Below are 16,684 nucleotides of genomic sequence, written 5' to 3'. Positions count from 1 at the left end.
GAGGCTCCAATTTCCACCGAGCCCGCCGGTGCTCGCTCGAGTACGCGCTCCGGTCCCTGCCGCTGCCGCCCGGCGCGCCCTCCAGCCCCCGCAGCGCCAGGGGAACTTCAGCGGGGCCCCAGCAGGGCAAGCTCCGCCGCCGCTCGGCCTCCGTGCAGGCGTCCCAGCCCCTCAGCAGAACACCCAGGCGAGGAGGCAGAGAACAGCATGTGCAAACATCCTGATCGGGATTTTTTTTTCCCTCCCCTTCTCTTCGAATGGTTGAGCTTCCGCCAGGAGGAGATGCCAGCGGCTGGATGCTACAAATTCCCCACAGGAGCCGCTGAGCCAGCCATGCAGGCAGCAGCACAGCCGCTGCCGGGGATCTGTTACAGAGATCGTCTGCAGATTAAATCATGTTGCCTTAGGCTGCCAAAGGATTGCAGGGGTCATCAGAGAAGACCGTGTTGGCACCTTTCGTAAACTCTGATATTCCGGCAATCCTCTCTGAGTCCGGATGGACTGATAAAGTGATGAAGAAAACCTTGCTCAATTTTTGCTGCTGTGCTGAAAGCAGAATGGAGCAGTTCTTCCAGCTGAGGGGCACACCTGAGCCCGGGAGCAGTGTCCAGGATCCGGTCCGCCTGCCTTACCCAAAGAGACTGGTCAGTTCCCCCTCAGTTGCACTAAAGGCGTTGCAAAGGTGCCAAAAGAAAACTGACAATATTACAGGTAATTTGTTTTTTTTTCCATCTGCAAGCTGTGCCCTCTCTTCAAAGAGAACAGGCTTGTACACATCAAAATAAAGAAAAGGTAGAAAAAAATGGCACAAAAAAGGCAAGCTATTAAGATAATGGGATTTTTAAGGAATGGTTCAGTAAAGTGTTATGCAAGAAGAAAATGGTTAGTGGACGCATTTAAACAAGTCTACAAGAGAACGAGAAAGGAGGAGAAGGCAAAGTAGGATGATCTTGAAGAAGTGGAAAAGAGGAAAAGGGAGAAAGAAAGGGTGAGAGAAGCTGAGAGCTGCTCAACACCCCTATGATGTGTCACTACAGCCAGCACAAGAGACCTCATGGAGCAGGCCAAGGGCCCCATCTCAGCTCATGCTATCTCGCAGCCAGCCAGGGGGGACGTGCGGCTGCTTCGCCCCCACTGTCCATGCAGGTAAGGCAGCTTTCCTATCTCACCTCCAGTTAGTGCTTTCTGTCCTTCTTGGGCAAGAAGCTTCCATTTTGCTAGTAGAAGGTTTGAAAAACAGCTTCCTTGGGACCATCAGAATTGGGAAGGAGGATCATCTGTTGTCAGCTAAGGGTAGGGCAAAAGGAGAAAAGGAAAATCCTCAGTGAGAAAGGGAAATCCTCGGTGAGGGCAAAATGAGGTAAAGCACTGTTAAGAATAAACACTCCAAGAGGAAAAAGATCAGGGCAGAAGAAGGATGCCTGCAGGAGTGAGAAGACATAAGAAGAGACAACCTTGGGACAGAGAAACCAAACCCTTTAATTGGTGGGAGAAAAGAAGGGACTCCTAGTCTCTGGAGACAGAAAGAATCTCCACTTCAGGACTGAGAGGAAATGAGTGACCAAGAAACACAGCATAGGAGAAGGCCAGGAAGGAGAACAAAGATGGTCACAGTTGCAGGGAGATACTAAGCAGGGAGAGAAGTTTAGCCCAGACAGAACATTAATAAGAAAAGGTAAGAAACAGCCTTGCACACGGAATGACTAAGTATAGTGTCCTCATTCACTGACATTAGTGTCCAAGATGCTGCTGCCTGTGACTGAAACTGTCTCTGTGACGAGGGCATAAGGACGTGCCATTGTCAATAGCCTGCCATCTGATAAGACATGTACTCACGCTGAAGTTTAACACAGTTAATATGGTAATAATATCTTCTCTACATGGTCATCAGTTTGAGAAAAAAGTATAGGAATTTAATTGTATGTAAAATTTTGATAAAATTGACAAGCTTATTACGGCAATTAAGAGAATGCAGAGGGCTGGAGCAATTTTCTAGCACCTTGTTTCCTCAGAAACAGAACAAAACTCAGTGAAAATGGAAAGCACATTAAGAAAAAGGCAATGAGTTTTAAAAATACTTGCTGTAAGTTCCCTGTGTTATCGTTCAACTAGACAGATAGTAACATTCATGGGTTTTGTACTGAACAGCAGGGGACACACTGGACCTGAATGTGTGGCTGGACAGGTACTTGATACACTTGTGTAGGCAGAGGCAGAGCAGAGGAGCACAGACCTTCAAGTATGCTGGGAAAGGAGTAAGCAACAGATATTTTCAAGCAGGCTGTTTATGTATTTTAGGGAGGTAGAGGGAAAAACTTGAGGCTTTGGTACAAGATGGTGTTTTAGCAGAACATAATTTGTCACTGGTAAAGTATTCTGGGTCCAAATAAGACTTGTCAGTCAATACTTCAAACACTGGAAAAACTTCAATCATATCTCATTCACCAGAAAATGCAATCACAGAACATAAATTATAGGTGACTCAAATTCAGTAGTTCCACTACTGAAAATCCCACTTGTTTTCAGTAACAGAATTTCAGCAGATAATATCAGAGCCTTTCAATGACCTATTTTTTTTTCTTCCACTTGATCTAGGGATCACCTATAGATAAGATGACAAAGCAAGTGTGTCACAAAACATAATTTAAGCCTGTACTATACAAATGTGTTTTTTGTGATAACCACAAGAAACACATAAGCAGATTACAGAATGTTTGTGAACTTGGGGCAGGATATGGCAAAGCCAGTTTAAAATAAAAATTAAAAGTCTAAACAGAAAACACACACATACACTTCTTCTTGAAGTATTATTGCTGCATTGGTTTTAAGTAAATTATGAGGGAAGGTGGTTGTGTCACTACAGTCTTTACAAGTCTATGAGTAACCGTACACAGGTTTATAAGTTTACTGCTCAGATACATTAACTGATTTCCTTTTTATTATAAAAAACCAAGTCATATACGAGTAAAAGACTATAAGCCTTCCATTTTTGGTACCTCCTGCTTGTTGAATATGCAGACAATATAGCTTCTGAAATCTTCAGACTAGCTATTATTAAAAGATCCACACACCCCAAATTCCAAGACATCCAGAAGATATTTCTGTTGCAGATGCTTAATACATGTTTGTGCCTTCGTTTAACATATTACAAACAGCTTTCACAAGACACAATTAATACAGAGCCCAATTCTTTCACTCTTTCTCTGAATACCAACCAGTACTACTGAGGTTAGTGGGATTTATTTATTTATTTTTATACATGAGGGCAAAGTTAAACTGATCCCTCAGATTACACTCTGCTGCTGTTTTGCAGTCCAATAAAATTTGCATTTGAAAAATGGTAGAACAATAGAGTTAGTCATTAACTGTCATGTTATGTTTCAAATGATAAAAGCCATGTCAATAAAACTGATTTAAAACTTCCCAAGTTAGTGTCTCAACAAAGGACGATGCATCCCTACGTGAGTTTATAATTTAATTAATAAATCACTATCCTCATTATTGATCTCCACTTAAATTCATTTTGACCCCAGAGTAGCTTTTTGACCTCTGAAATACAGAATTCAGGGACTATTTTGTCCTTCTTACAGAAAAAAAAAAAAAAAAAAAAAGAGGATTAAAAAAAGGCAGTAGAAGACTTGTAAAAGCAGCTATCATGCTCACCTAATTCGGTATCCTACTTCAAATAAAGCTTGTTTTGGGATTGAATGCAAGAAAAAGGACAAGTATAAAGTGATTCTGCCACTGGTATACCTTGGGTAATTACATCTATTATATATATAAAAGTATTATATATAACTACTTTAGAATTTTCATTTCTTCATACCTCATAAAGCAAATGGGATTTGTCAGTCCAATTCAAAAGCCACCAGAAGTGCTACTAATTTCCTCATTGACTGAAAACAGTAACTATTTAAAATTGTATGTACACTTTTATAGCTGACTTACGTATGCACAAGCTTTGGAGGAACGTGGTGAACAGAACCTCTGATTACTGCTACATAATGGCGGCCTGATTACGGATGAAATATTTCTGTGCTTATATTTTTAATAGAGAAACTGCAACCAACTGGAAGTATCAATTACAAAAGCCCTTGAACACCTACTAAGTAGGATAGCAACAACTTTTCCTTTTTTACCCATTTTTTACCCAGTGACCCATATCTAAAATTACCACAAACTAACTGGCATGCAGCACGCCTGGCTTACCCAGCAGCACTGTGTATTTGCTCACACAACAGGACTGAGAAACAAAAGAGAAAGGATCTAGAACAGTGGGTCAGAAGTAGACCACCACATAGCAAATAAGGTCACTGTTTCAAAGGATAAGGAAAAAACCCCTTGAATTATTAGAGCACACTTCCCTCCAGAGCCTGGAGCACCACCCAAGGTTATGAGTTTTATCATTTTATCTGTCCTTCAGATAGCAGCTGGCCCTTCCTAAGCCCTGAGAGTTAGCTCAGAAAAGGCCTGAAACCCCAGGGCTGAGCTGAAATGGGGTTCCTGCGCCCATCGGCAAGGAGTGTGGCTGGAGGCCCCAGGTAAGGCTGGTCAGGGGTCATTAAGGCTTATTAGTGCAATCAAGGCCCTGAAGAACAAGGACCTGTAAAAACTGACAGCAGTCACCTCTATCAGTTGAACAAAATGTCTGGTATCACAGGGAGACCGTTATACTCGATGTGGAGCAAAGTCTAAATGGCCAACATTTGTGATCCTACTTCAGCATGTTATATACCTACACATGAAATACCAGTTATGATACTGGGAATCTGGATCCCTGTAGCATAGTTACCCCGAAAGCCAGGATGTCTAATCAGGTTAGGCTTCAATTTGTCATTAACAGAAGCCTGACTTCTATTTCTACCTACAAATACAAAGCCTAACAGAAATATTTAAAGCAGACTGCAAGAAATAAATCTCACATCCTGGATGAAATCCATCATAAGGGACCACAAGGTATTCACCAGGGAAACCCCTCATTTCTAGATCTGAGATGCAGGTAGGCACAAATGGGCTGCCAAACGTATGTGAATCAAAAATAGTTCAGTTTACATTATTAGTTTCACTTCAAATAAAAGTCCTGGATTCTTAAAGCCACAAGAATCACAAAGTTTTACCTGCTCTTCTCTTCCTGTTTCCATCCTCTTCTCCACAGACTCCTATAGCAGAAAAAAGCTAGATGAAGTTAAAAAACCCAACTCATTGAGGAATTGCTGTTGATTATAGTGTTTTTGTAGAGTGATCATTTCCCCAACATAAAATAAAATCTTTTAGGAAAAAGCTAACATATAAGATTCTATGTTACTGTTGTACATATAGAATCCATTTCCTGCTCTCTGGGAGCAGAACTGAATCAGGCCAGATCCTTACATTTTAAAAGTTAATACAATATAGAAACGACTCACCATTAAAAAGCAGGTACCTGTTTTAAACACACACAGACGTATGGTAGTACAATATGTCAGGAAAAAAACTCCACCACTTGTATAAATGATTTTAAAATTTATTTTTATCTATAAAATAGAATGCTTTTTCTCCTGCTGCTGCCTTGCATTCTCCACATATCCCATAATCCTTGACACAATTGTAAAGGGAAAATCATTCCATTATTTTATGGATAAAAATCTGCTGCTTAAAAGAAAACACTGGGAAGATTCAGATCTGGAACAAGACTGACCCCTAGTGCTTATCTATTTTGTTTGTTAGGTGTTTTTTTTTTTTTCCTTAGCCAAAACCGACCCTTCTTCAGGGCGGGTTCTGCCCTATTTGACCTACTGACATTTGATGGTATGTCACCTGTCCTTACTAAATAACTGTCATCACTTGAGTTAATCAGACACTTTTTTAAAAGACGAAACACATATAGATGTCAAATTCCTTAAGTTTCTAGTGTCCACAGTTAACTACCGTTCTCATTTTTGAATGCTCTGTATAACTCTGTAATTAATATATGCTCAGAATGTTTCTCCTCAGCTAATCATCCCCTGCCTTACTTCTCATTAAATATCAGTCCCTGTCTCACAGTATGTTCTGTAACCCGTAACACATCTCTGGAGTTTGAGTTTAGTTATCTTTCCTGGTTTTAATCAGATACAAAATTTATTACTGTTCTCAAGTTAAAGGATTTCTGGGGAAACATTAGGTTCACAACAAATGTGTGAAAATTTGGGGAAAATTTGCACTAGTAAAAGATTCAGTCTGAAAGGACACAAATATGCATTCCAGCAAGTCAGTTCTCCAACCTATCCATCTTTCCAACCCCCCTTACAGCTGATAGAAAATGGAAGAACGTTTCAATAAGAAACATGCAGTCTGCAAGTCGGTTTCAGCTTAGGCAGTTCACCCAGGGAACTGAGTAACCGGTTACCTCGTGAACAGGTGACCTGGTGAACTTAATCCCCTTTGTTACCGACATCTTCAAAACAGGCAAAAGTGAACTTTAAAATAGGCAAGTGTATCTAGATAGATGCTCTATCTAGAGTAGCTGAGCATTTTTCATCTCATTGGATGACCATTCCATGTGGCTGGAGCACCCCCTGTGAGGACAGGCTGAGAGAGTTGGGGTTGTTCAGCCTGGAGAAGGTTCCGGGGAGACCTTATAGCGGCCTTCCAGTACTTAAAGGGGGCCTACAGGAAAGGTGGGGAGGGACTCTTGATAAGGGGGTGTAGTGATAGGATGAGGGGTAACAGTTTCAAACTGAAAGGGTGGAGATTGAGACTAGATATTAGGAAGAAATTCTTTCCTTGAGCATGGAACTAGATGATCTTTGAGATCCCTTCCAACCCAAACCATTCTGTGGTTCTATGATCCTACAAAGGGCTTTTATTACTTTTAGACACAGGCTGAGCCTTAGTTTGTGACCCCAATTGCTTCGGTGTAAGGCTCCCATTCGCAAAGTGCAACTATATTCGTTTTCCCGACGATCACGTCCGTAGAGGACTTAGGGACAGCGGCTGAGAGCAGTACCAGAGTCTGTAAATCGCACCCAAGGATTTTGCACCAACACACGTTCTGGAAACCCTCCTGCTCGCCGCCTCCCCTCAGCCGCAGCAGGGCCGATACCGAGCCCGCTTTGAAAGAGCCGCTTCCGCCACCGGCGCGCCCCGAGAGGCGGCGGCCAAGCCGCCCGCAGCCCCGCACCGCCCCCGCCTCTCCCCTCTGCCCCCCTGCCCGCCCCAGAGGAAGATGGCGGCGCGGCGCCTTCCGCGCGCTCCCCGGCTAACGGCCGCTCCTCGCGCCATCGGCCGCCTCGTCAGCAGCGCGGTCCCGCGCGGCCCCGGCCCCCGCCCCCGCCTCCAGCGCGCGTGGGCGAGCACGCGCACACCGAGCTTCTCGCGAGATTGGGAACGGTCCTCGCGCCCGTTTTGAAGCTGGGGGCGCGGGCGCTGCGGCCGTTGGTGGTGCGCGCGCGGCGGCAGTGGCGGCCCCGCGGGAGGAGAGGCGAGGAGCGGAGCGGCTGCTGGGCGGGAGCCTCGGTCCGCCTCCGCCGTGAGGGGTGGCCCCACTGCTGCAGGGCCTCGTACGGGCACAGCAGCGCTCGGCCTTCCCGGGACGGTTCCGCGCTAAGGAGCAGAGGAGTCGTTACGTGACCGTCCCCTTTCTCTGCAGCCATGGGAGCAAAAAAGAAGGTTTTGCAAATCAAAGAAGCCTTTCAGCTGTCCCAGAAGCCTCACCAGAACCACGCGAAACTTGTCGTGGCTTTGAAGAGGACCTATAACGAGGTACGGCTGCCCTCAGGGCTGGAGCGGTGACCCGCCGGGCTGAGGGGGAAAGGAGGGCGGGCGCTCAGTAGCTGCTCTGCTTTTCCCTCGGAGGGCAGGGGCCTCCGCGGCCCCGTGTCCTCTGGAGCAAGCATTGAGGCCAGCACGCCTGAGAAGAGCCCTGCGACTGAAAAAAATACCAAAACAAGCGCTATGCTACCGTACGCAGTCGTCTCCTGCGAACGTGGGTTTAAGAACAGCCCGCGGCAGGTATTAGTGATGTTGCCGGAAGGTATTTGGATACCCGAGAAGAAGGTGTGACACAGGGTGACAGCGATGAGGGTGTCGATTGCCGTTCTGAAACCTGTTAGCAGGTAGACGTGAACTCCAGAGTGGAGCCCGGCGGTCAAGACGTGCCTGCTGTGGAGTTACAGCAAAATGTTCGGCGAAGAGCGTCCAGCAGCGGGTGTGCTGAACTGCTGGCTTTGGCGCTTTAACAATTTAAGTGGAAGCTGTCAATTATAAAACCATTTGTTTTTCTGTGGTACTGCTTTTGAAGGTGAACCGGGTAGTTATCTTTTGTTGTGTTTTGATTTTTTTTTTTTTCAGATGGAAAATAAGGAAGATTTTAATGAAAAATTCATTAATTTCCTTAAGTATGCTATGGTAATCTACAGACGGGAACCAGCAGTGGAACAAGTGATCAATTTTGTGGCTAAATTTGTTACTTCATTTTATCAAACGAAGAAAGAGGATGGTAGTGAGGAGGAACAAGAGGATAATTTACTTCTGAATTGCATCTTTAACTTTCTGCTTGAGGTACAGTAATATTATTAAATCTTTAACATAAGAAATGGAAACTTCACGCAGTGGAGAAAACTTGCTGGTGCTCGAAGTGATACCTACAAATTAGAACTTAAAAAGGGAAAGCAAGGCAAAGCTAATGCTTTACAAGTAAATACCACCTGCCCAAACCCCCAAAACCCAACCCCCCACCCAGTGGATTTCAAAAGTTAGGCCCGTGAGAAAATACAAACTCTTTTCTTATTTGGCCATCAGGTGTGTCATTATAGGCTTTACTGTAGGTGCGCTTATAATTGTGAAATTGTGGAAGTGTTGTGGAAATGAACTTACACTGTTTCTTTGATAAGTAAGGAGATCTTTCATACAAGTGTGGTTGGCATATGTATTATTCCTTCCTGCTTATTGCAAGTGTTACATAGACAGATCATCAACACTTCCAGTAGCATGAAAAGACAAGTGGAATTATGTTTTTTAAACTAATGTTTTGACATGGAAAAATTACTGGTCAGACCAGGGTGACTAATCATCATTGTTAATTTTTATCTTCTAAAGTTTTGTGGAGACAGCAGTAAGTTGGCTAATGTACTGGTGTCTGCGCTGAGTAGCAAGCATGTTTCTTCCCTTGTGAAGGCATTGCTAATTATGTAAAGTGCCACTGGTATAGGTGGTGGGTCACAGTTGTTTTCCAGTTCTGTGACTTTTTAATTTTATTAAAAATAAATAGAAAAGCTTTTGAAATATATAAGTGCATGTTTCATGTACTGTATAGAATATTACTATTTATATGTGCATATTAATAGCTTTATGTTGGAAGTGAGGAAAGTCTGATTATAAGAATACTTTTTTTTTCTTTCCCTAAGTCTCACAGTGCGAACAGCCATGCAGTTAGGTTTCGAGCATGTCAGCTTGTTAATAAGATTTTGGGAAATATGCCAGAGAATGCCCAGATTGATGATGACTTATTTGATAAAATTCATGAAGCTATGCTGGTCAGACTTAAAGATAAATTTTCGAATGTGAGAATTCAAGCTGTCTTGGCCCTGTCGAGACTTCAAGATCCTAAGGATGAAAATTGTCCTGTTGTTAATAGTAAGTAGTAGTATTTTTTTCTCTTGTTTAAGAACATTTGTTGATTTATATTACTTTAAAACATTTTTAAAGCATTTTTTTAAGCAAATCTTAGAGGATATTCTTGTAATAATTCAAGGGGAAAAGACAGGACTGCTTGAAGGAGAGATCCACTGGAGGTTAAATGACAGATGAATATTGGGTTCAGGCTATTCTATGAACTGAATATAGCTGAAGGATGGTGAGAGTAATGGTGTGTTGTGAAAGAGATGTGGTACACACTGGCTCAGTTCTTACCCTCTAAGGATGCTTTTGTACTATTAATTAAATTGAGTTTGTACAAAAACACTTAGAGGAGTAGAGATGATAATAGAAAAACTGATTTTATGGCTGGCTGCCCTATGAGGCAACTGGTTACTGACATTGACCTATGCTTTTTTTGGCCTCCCCCCCGAATCTTGTTTTATTCATGGATCACTTCCTTTAAGAGATCAACATCTCTGGAACCCAGGTTTCTTGATGCTGTTTATGTTGTTTTGGGGTTTCTTTGTGTATAGTATGATTCTTGACTAAGCCTCTGCTTCTGTTGTCTCAAGGCAGACAGGCTGTAGGTTTGTAGCAGCACAGCTGTTGTTTTGTAAATTGTGCCTTGATTAACTTCTGCATACTGTCTTTCATGAAGAGTAAGTTAATTGGCGTTTTTTTGGTTGTTAAGGTACCTTCTTTCAAATTATATTTTCTAAGTGTTTGTTTGCAAGTTGCTTATTTAGGATCAAATTTCATAGTCATCATCTTGCAGAGCAAGAAGGTGAATTCAAGTGTTCTCTGGTTAAATTGTTTTTGGTTTTGCTTTTAATTTTGAAGAAGGGTCAAGAATATAAAAAGCATTACATAAGAGATTTACTATTTGAGTTTTGGTAGGCTTCATGAGATTGCAGTTTTCTGTGTCTAGGAGAATTTGAGGATCCACCTCAAAGGTAATGAGGATCAGTACAGTATAGATATAATATAGCCAGTGAATAGAGGTTTTACGGAGCCAACATTTTTTTTTTTTTGTCCAGTAAATGACAGAGTGTTTATTTATAGATGGGATCTGGAGTAGGAATTTTCAGAGTTATTAACTGAAGATCCTACTTATGATTGCAAATATTATTTGTGTAGTTGAATTTCTTTTGAAATCATAGCTCAGCATGTAATTGCCATGAAATCTTGAAGCTGTGGCCCTAAACTGTTCCCTAAATTTGTATAAGCTATGCAGGGGCAGGGGAGGGGTTCTAATAACAGCTGCTGACTTTTTTTTTTTTAATTTTCTTTTTCTGTAATGTTTTAAACTCTTATGAAAACATTATTATGACTGTTTAACTTGCAGTTTACAACACATTACTTGAAAATGATTCAAATTCAGAAGTGAGGCGTGCAGTGCTGTCCTGTATTGCTCCATCAGCAAGGACTTTGCCAAAAATTGTAGGCCGCACTATGGATGTAAAGGAAGCTGTCAGGAAGCTGGCATATGAGGTAAATTGGATCACTTAATACTCATTTCAAAGCCTGACTTGCAATGAAAGATTTAAAGCCTTTTTCCTATTTCACTGGTTAAACACCAAGAATGGTTAAATAATTTATTTCCGTGTACTAGAATTTTGAAGGGGAGTGATTTAATACAGGTTTTCCAGTTAAAACCCCTGAACTTGGCTGCAGAACTTGCTTGATAGAAATTACTTCTGTGATAGAACTCTGCTTTTCAGGATCAGACAGTAAAAGTCTAAATGATATATAGAAAAGCGGATTGTATCTATGCATTTTGTGATGTTAAGCAATTTTTCTTTGTTATTACATAATAGATAATTAAGTAAAGCTAGGATCACAGCAATACTAGTGAAAAGAATTGCATATTTTTGATGTTCCAATTTTGACGAGTATCAACCATTACATATGTTTACATGTAGAGGCAAGGGCAAGAAGGTATGCTACTGTGTATATTGTGCTGGCATATTAGGCAAGATGTTCAAACAAAATGTTCAGGTTTTTCAACACAGCCACCTTCTGTTCTTTCCTAACCTAGATAAAATTCCGGTTTTTAGCTGAATCTCTGTGTTAGTAGGCTTTAAGAAAAATACATACTTCAGTCATTTCTTTGTAGGTATTTATTGGCCTTGAAGCTTTAAAGAAAGAATAGTTTCCATGTCCAGGTGTTGCATTCAAGAGGGGCTGCCAAGCTTCTAAGCTGTTTGTTAACTTTATTCTTTATTTTATTTTACGTTTTCTTCCACACATAAGAATCTACTTGTTAATATACTTGTACAATGCTGACGCTGCAGCTGTTATAGGCTTTTATTGACTTATGATTTCTGTGAATAGATAAAACTGGGAGTTTAAAACCACAGGTAGCTAATGAATTTGGTTGTTATCATTTGTAGAAATGTTTTTAAATGTCTTAATTTTTTTTTAAGGTTTTGGCAGAAAAAGTTCACATGAGAGCTCTGTCAATAGCCCAGAGAGTAAAATTATTGCAACAAGGACTTAATGACAGATCTGGTAAGATATCATCTTTCTCATCATCTTAATACAAATGTTTGAGAGAATGCCTATGTGCTTTTGGAGAGAAATCTTCCCAGCTGGTAGTTTAACTAGCTTGATTTTTTTTAATGAATTTTTGATTGACCCGTATTCATTTCATCATGAAGCAGCTTTAATCTTTTGTGATGTCTTCTGTACTGTATCGTTTCTATATAAAGAGCCATTCAGAATGTACCCATAATTGCATGCGGTGGTGTTGCCAAAATATCAAAAGGTCATATGCATCTGAGAGACAATTTTGGCATGCCCGCATAGAACATGGCTTTTTTTTCCCAACAATGGCAATTATATACATGAATTTCACTGTAAAAGCTGCGAGTTTTACGAAGTGCTACTGTGTTATCCACGTACTTTGTTTGGAAAGTCTGTACTGAGCCCTGTTGAATTTTACTCTGAGAATTTTCCTTGCTTAGTGAAGTGCTACTTGTGAACTGTGAGAAATACGACCTATGTGGATATTCACTTAGGGAACAAGACCTGTGTTCTTTGGTAACTGGAGCTCCTAAAGGTGTGTCATATATGTATGTGGGTTTACCTTTCTTTTTGGCTAGTTGGGGATTGTGTTAGTATGCTCTTGACAGCAAAGGAAGAGAAGATCAGCCGAGTGGTTTCTTATGCTGCATAGAACTACACTTAAAAGAAGTCCTCCTTTGTATAAAAAGTTTTAATTAGCACCTGAATTGTTCTATAGTAGTCTAATGAAGTTTGTCAGATTTTGGTTTTGAAGTCCAGCACTTTAAAACCCATGTTCTGAGTTACTATTTCTTGTAGTGTACAAGTTTGCTGTTTGGCCTAACTAGCTGCTGTTTATCTGCTGGCTGCTGTTGTCAGTCATGTTCGTGTCCTGCCCCGTGCCCCAGTACTTGGTTGTGAATGTGTTTCTGTTTAGTAATCCTTCAAAACTGGAGGGGAAACTACCTTCACTATTTTTTCCCTGTGATCCTTCATTTGTTAGAAACAAGGATTTGTTGTATTTCCTTACTGAGAAGGTACAGCCTTTCTACATGGCCTATATTTCAGTGACGTTGGGGCATTCAACGTGAAGAACTGCCTTCTTTTATCACAGAATGGCTTTGTGTTGGAAGGGTCCTCAAAGATCATCTAGTTCCAACCCCCCTGCCATGGGCACGGACACCTTCCACTAGACCAGGTTGCTCAAAGTGCCATCCAGCCTGGCCTTGAACACTTCCAGGGAGGGGGCAGCCACAGCTTCTCTGGGCAACCTGTTCCAGTGTCTCATGGTGAAGAACTTCTTCCCAACTTCTAATGATATTATCTGTCTTATGATCCAGAGCAGATACTTTCTCTGGTATCTATCTCTTTGTTAGGATGGTTCTTCAGCTATTGAGGGTTTACTCTTTTTCTTGACACCTAGAATCGCAGGGGGAGATATCTGCCAACGTATATAATCTCACTGGTATCATTGATATCGTCATATGCTCTTTGCTGGGCAAAAGAGGTTTATGTTCCAAACTGATTGCATTTATATATACATCTACTAATATTCCCTCATTTTGTTCTGTTTTGCAAATTCTATAACCTTGAATATGTATATCTTTGTTCAGTTAGCTTCTGGGTAACTCTCAAGCTAACAAGAGAGGAACCTGCTCATTCAGGGTTGCTAGCTTGAAATTTTGGATGTTTTTCCATATCTGCTTCAGAACAAGGGTTTATAATTAAACAAGACCTGGAAGACATAATCCAGACTCTGCTTAGTTCTACTTTTCAGGGTGCATTTATCTGTCAAGTCTTCACTCTCTTTCGTTATACTGCTTTCTACTAGTTTATACTTTACACCGTCTTGGAGGTTTCTTACTCTTAAGACCTTAATCTAGCTCTTTCGAGGCCTTTTTACAGCTCTTTTTGAACTCTTGACTTTAAGTGCTGCCTTTATAATTGTAAGAGGGAAGGTGGATGTTGTCAGTGTGGTGGACTTCGTTGTTTCCCTTATTGGATATTGTTTTCAAAAAGGTTCTGAAAGCGTACTTGTATTGCTCCCTAGTTATTATGTTTTTACTTCCACCAACTATTAATTAGCCTTTCTACTTCCCTGCTTAAATCTGTGGTGTACATATTCTAGATGTTCCCGTAATTACTTTTTTCCTTGATTAGTACTCTACTGATCCAGTAACTATTTGTTCATTGTGGCAATGGGGAGGAGGGACTTAAAGTATCTTTATGTAGATTTCATAATCCAGCTGAATAATTAACAGAAGAATTCTGTGTGGACGGTCAGACTAAAGGTCTGTACATCAGTATCCTTCCTCCAGAAGCGGCCAGTTCCTAAATGCCTGAAACAGAACAATGTAACAATGTTTCCTCAGAATATTTCCTTGCTGTGTAAGAGTTCATGGTTTGTAGATTTTTTGCATTGAGGTGCTGTCTTTAGATGTAACAGTTTTTGGATAGAGCGTTGTGTGTGGGTTTTTTTGGTTTTTTTTGTTTTTTAATTCTCTGGTGGTGGGCAGAGTGGAGTAAGTATGTTGCCTCAAAATGTGGTAGTGCTCCACAGGTAGTTCTTATTTAACTGTTGGGTTTTTTTCTTAAGATAACATCAAGTTCAACTTCATAACAACCTCTTTCCAAAAAGCCTTCTATAGAAAAATTGTTTGTAAAAGTGTGTGGAAAAAATTTGTATTTTTTGACCTTTAAAGTTTTAAACCATTTAAATTGTTGTGTTATTAGATGCTGTTAAGGAGGTAATGAAGAAGAAACTGCTTCAAGCCTGGTTACGATTGGCTGAAGGGAATGTTTTAGAATTGCTTCATCGACTGGATGTAGAAAACTGCCCAGAAGTGGCCATCCCAGTACTAAATGCTGTCTTTTCATCATCTCCACTTCATGACTATATTCAGAACTGTAAAAACCTTGACAGCAGGTATGCAGGCAGATCAGTTTTCACTTCCAAAAGACAAGTATTTTGTATGAGAATATTAAATTAAAGGTTATATCTAAAGGGGGAGCAGAGTAACTATTACCTGTGATAAAACACTGATATTGTGACGTAAGCCGTGATGTCTCCCTGGTGTTTGTGTACTTAAGTGCTTTGGATATGCTTTTTTCTCTTTCAGAAGATCTGTGTTTACCAGCTGAAAATCATTGTGCCAGATAAGCAAGAGGAAAAAATGAAAAATGTCTTTGTAGTCTTGTTTCCTGAACACCCCAAAAATCACACTCTTAGAATTTAAGAGGAGACAATAAATTAATCAACTAAACAAGCTTTTCTATCAGTAACAACTTAGAGTCTAATTTGGTTTATTTCCTGTACTGTCTGTACAGCTTACAATAAAGGCAATGCTCTAGTTTGCCCCCACAACTGTAATTTCTTCTCTTCTTTTAACCTGTCGTACTGAACAGCTCCCTGTCTCCTGCTTCTTCTCCCTCTCAGTAATGCTTCTGGCCTTTCTCACACATTGGCTAGTCCTCTTTGGCTTTTCTCTATCCTTTTTGCTGTGCTACAGGCAGCACAGTTTGGGGCTGGTTCAGTTATCCATGAACTGTTTGCAGAATCAATCAGAATGGAATTATTTGGCTTGTGTTTCAGCCTTCTTTTGGAGGTATTTTACTTATATTAATAGAGCTTGACAGAAGCTCGTATCTTAGAGGCTTCTTTTTCTGTGTTAATGTTTGGTAGAATTTGACTTAAGTGAGTTCCTAAGCTGTGAAGAGGATGGTGTGATGAGTATTAAGATCCCTAAAGCAAAAATGAAGGGGGGAAGAAAACAAGAAATTAGAGGTTGTAGGAAATGGCTGAGGGAGGCCAAAAGGCATGAGAAGAAACGCTTTGAGTTAATTGAGGCAACCAGCATGAAGTGACTCTTAACACTGGTAGGAGTCTAATTTCAGATGATAAACTTAAATGACAAATTGTTACTGATGAAAAAGTGATAATAAAATCTTATTCTGTGTTTTGGGGGAAACTGTGTAATGGCATCATATGAAGTGTCTTGCATTCTAGTAGAGTAGCTTACGACAGATGTTTTGAAATCAGTAGATGCTACATGCATTGCACTCCAGAGTTAAAGATATGGGCCTGTCTGGCTTTAAAAAGCATCAGTAATGGTGAAATAAGATATTGGCACATTTCTAGATGCTGTAAGGAAGTGAGGGGATTCAAAGGAAACAATTTATGTAGTTAAGAACTTGTCAGTCTGACTTAGAAGCCTCATTTTGTGCAGGATCAGTTCTGAAAGACTGAGAATTTTTTTAAGAAGTAAACTAATGAAATTTGAGGAGTGAGTGAAATTCACCTTGTAATGAGGTTATTTGATTTATGGAAAAGATTAGGGTTGTTTTTGTATGACGTTTTTGACTACAGCTTGAGCGATGCAGTATCAGTATGAGAAATGCTTAGATTTTTGAAGTCTATGATTTTTGTTTGTTAAATTTACTTGTAAATAAAGACTTGTCAGATTAAAGGGAAGCCATCAAATGATCAATTTTTATCTACATGTTGCTAGGGTGTTTGTTTTCTTTCATTCTCTTTTTTTTTTGGTGCATGAGGGACCTAAAAGAAAAGCAAAAATGTTATTGT

At 40.6% G+C, this 16,684-nt stretch overlaps 1 protein-coding gene across 2 annotated transcripts in view; it reads left to right on the top strand.

Annotated features, from left to right (window-relative positions):
- Window positions 1-7,611: 7,611 nt before the first annotated feature.
- The window catches only part of NCAPG (non-SMC condensin I complex subunit G), a 31,393-nt gene continuing 22,320 nt past the window's right edge, over window positions 7,612-16,684 (top strand). For both annotated transcript variants that reach the window (XM_086464171.1, XM_009954028.2), the window contains exons 1-6: window positions 7,612-7,722; window positions 8,311-8,520; window positions 9,366-9,594; window positions 10,943-11,088; window positions 12,024-12,108; window positions 14,836-15,028. In XM_086464171.1, the coding sequence (XP_086320297.1) occupies window positions 7,612-7,722; window positions 8,311-8,520; window positions 9,366-9,594; window positions 10,943-11,088; window positions 12,024-12,108; window positions 14,836-15,028 (974 nt within the window). The remainder of the gene's footprint in view (window positions 7,723-8,310; window positions 8,521-9,365; window positions 9,595-10,942; window positions 11,089-12,023; window positions 12,109-14,835; window positions 15,029-16,684) is intronic.

Source organism: Leptosomus discolor, chromosome 4 (assembly GCF_034619465.1).
Source record: "Leptosomus discolor isolate bLepDis1 chromosome 4, bLepDis1.hap2, whole genome shotgun sequence".
NCBI lineage: Eukaryota > Metazoa > Chordata > Aves > Leptosomiformes > Leptosomidae > Leptosomus > Leptosomus discolor.
This window is presented reverse-complemented; position numbering and strand designations above follow the sequence as displayed.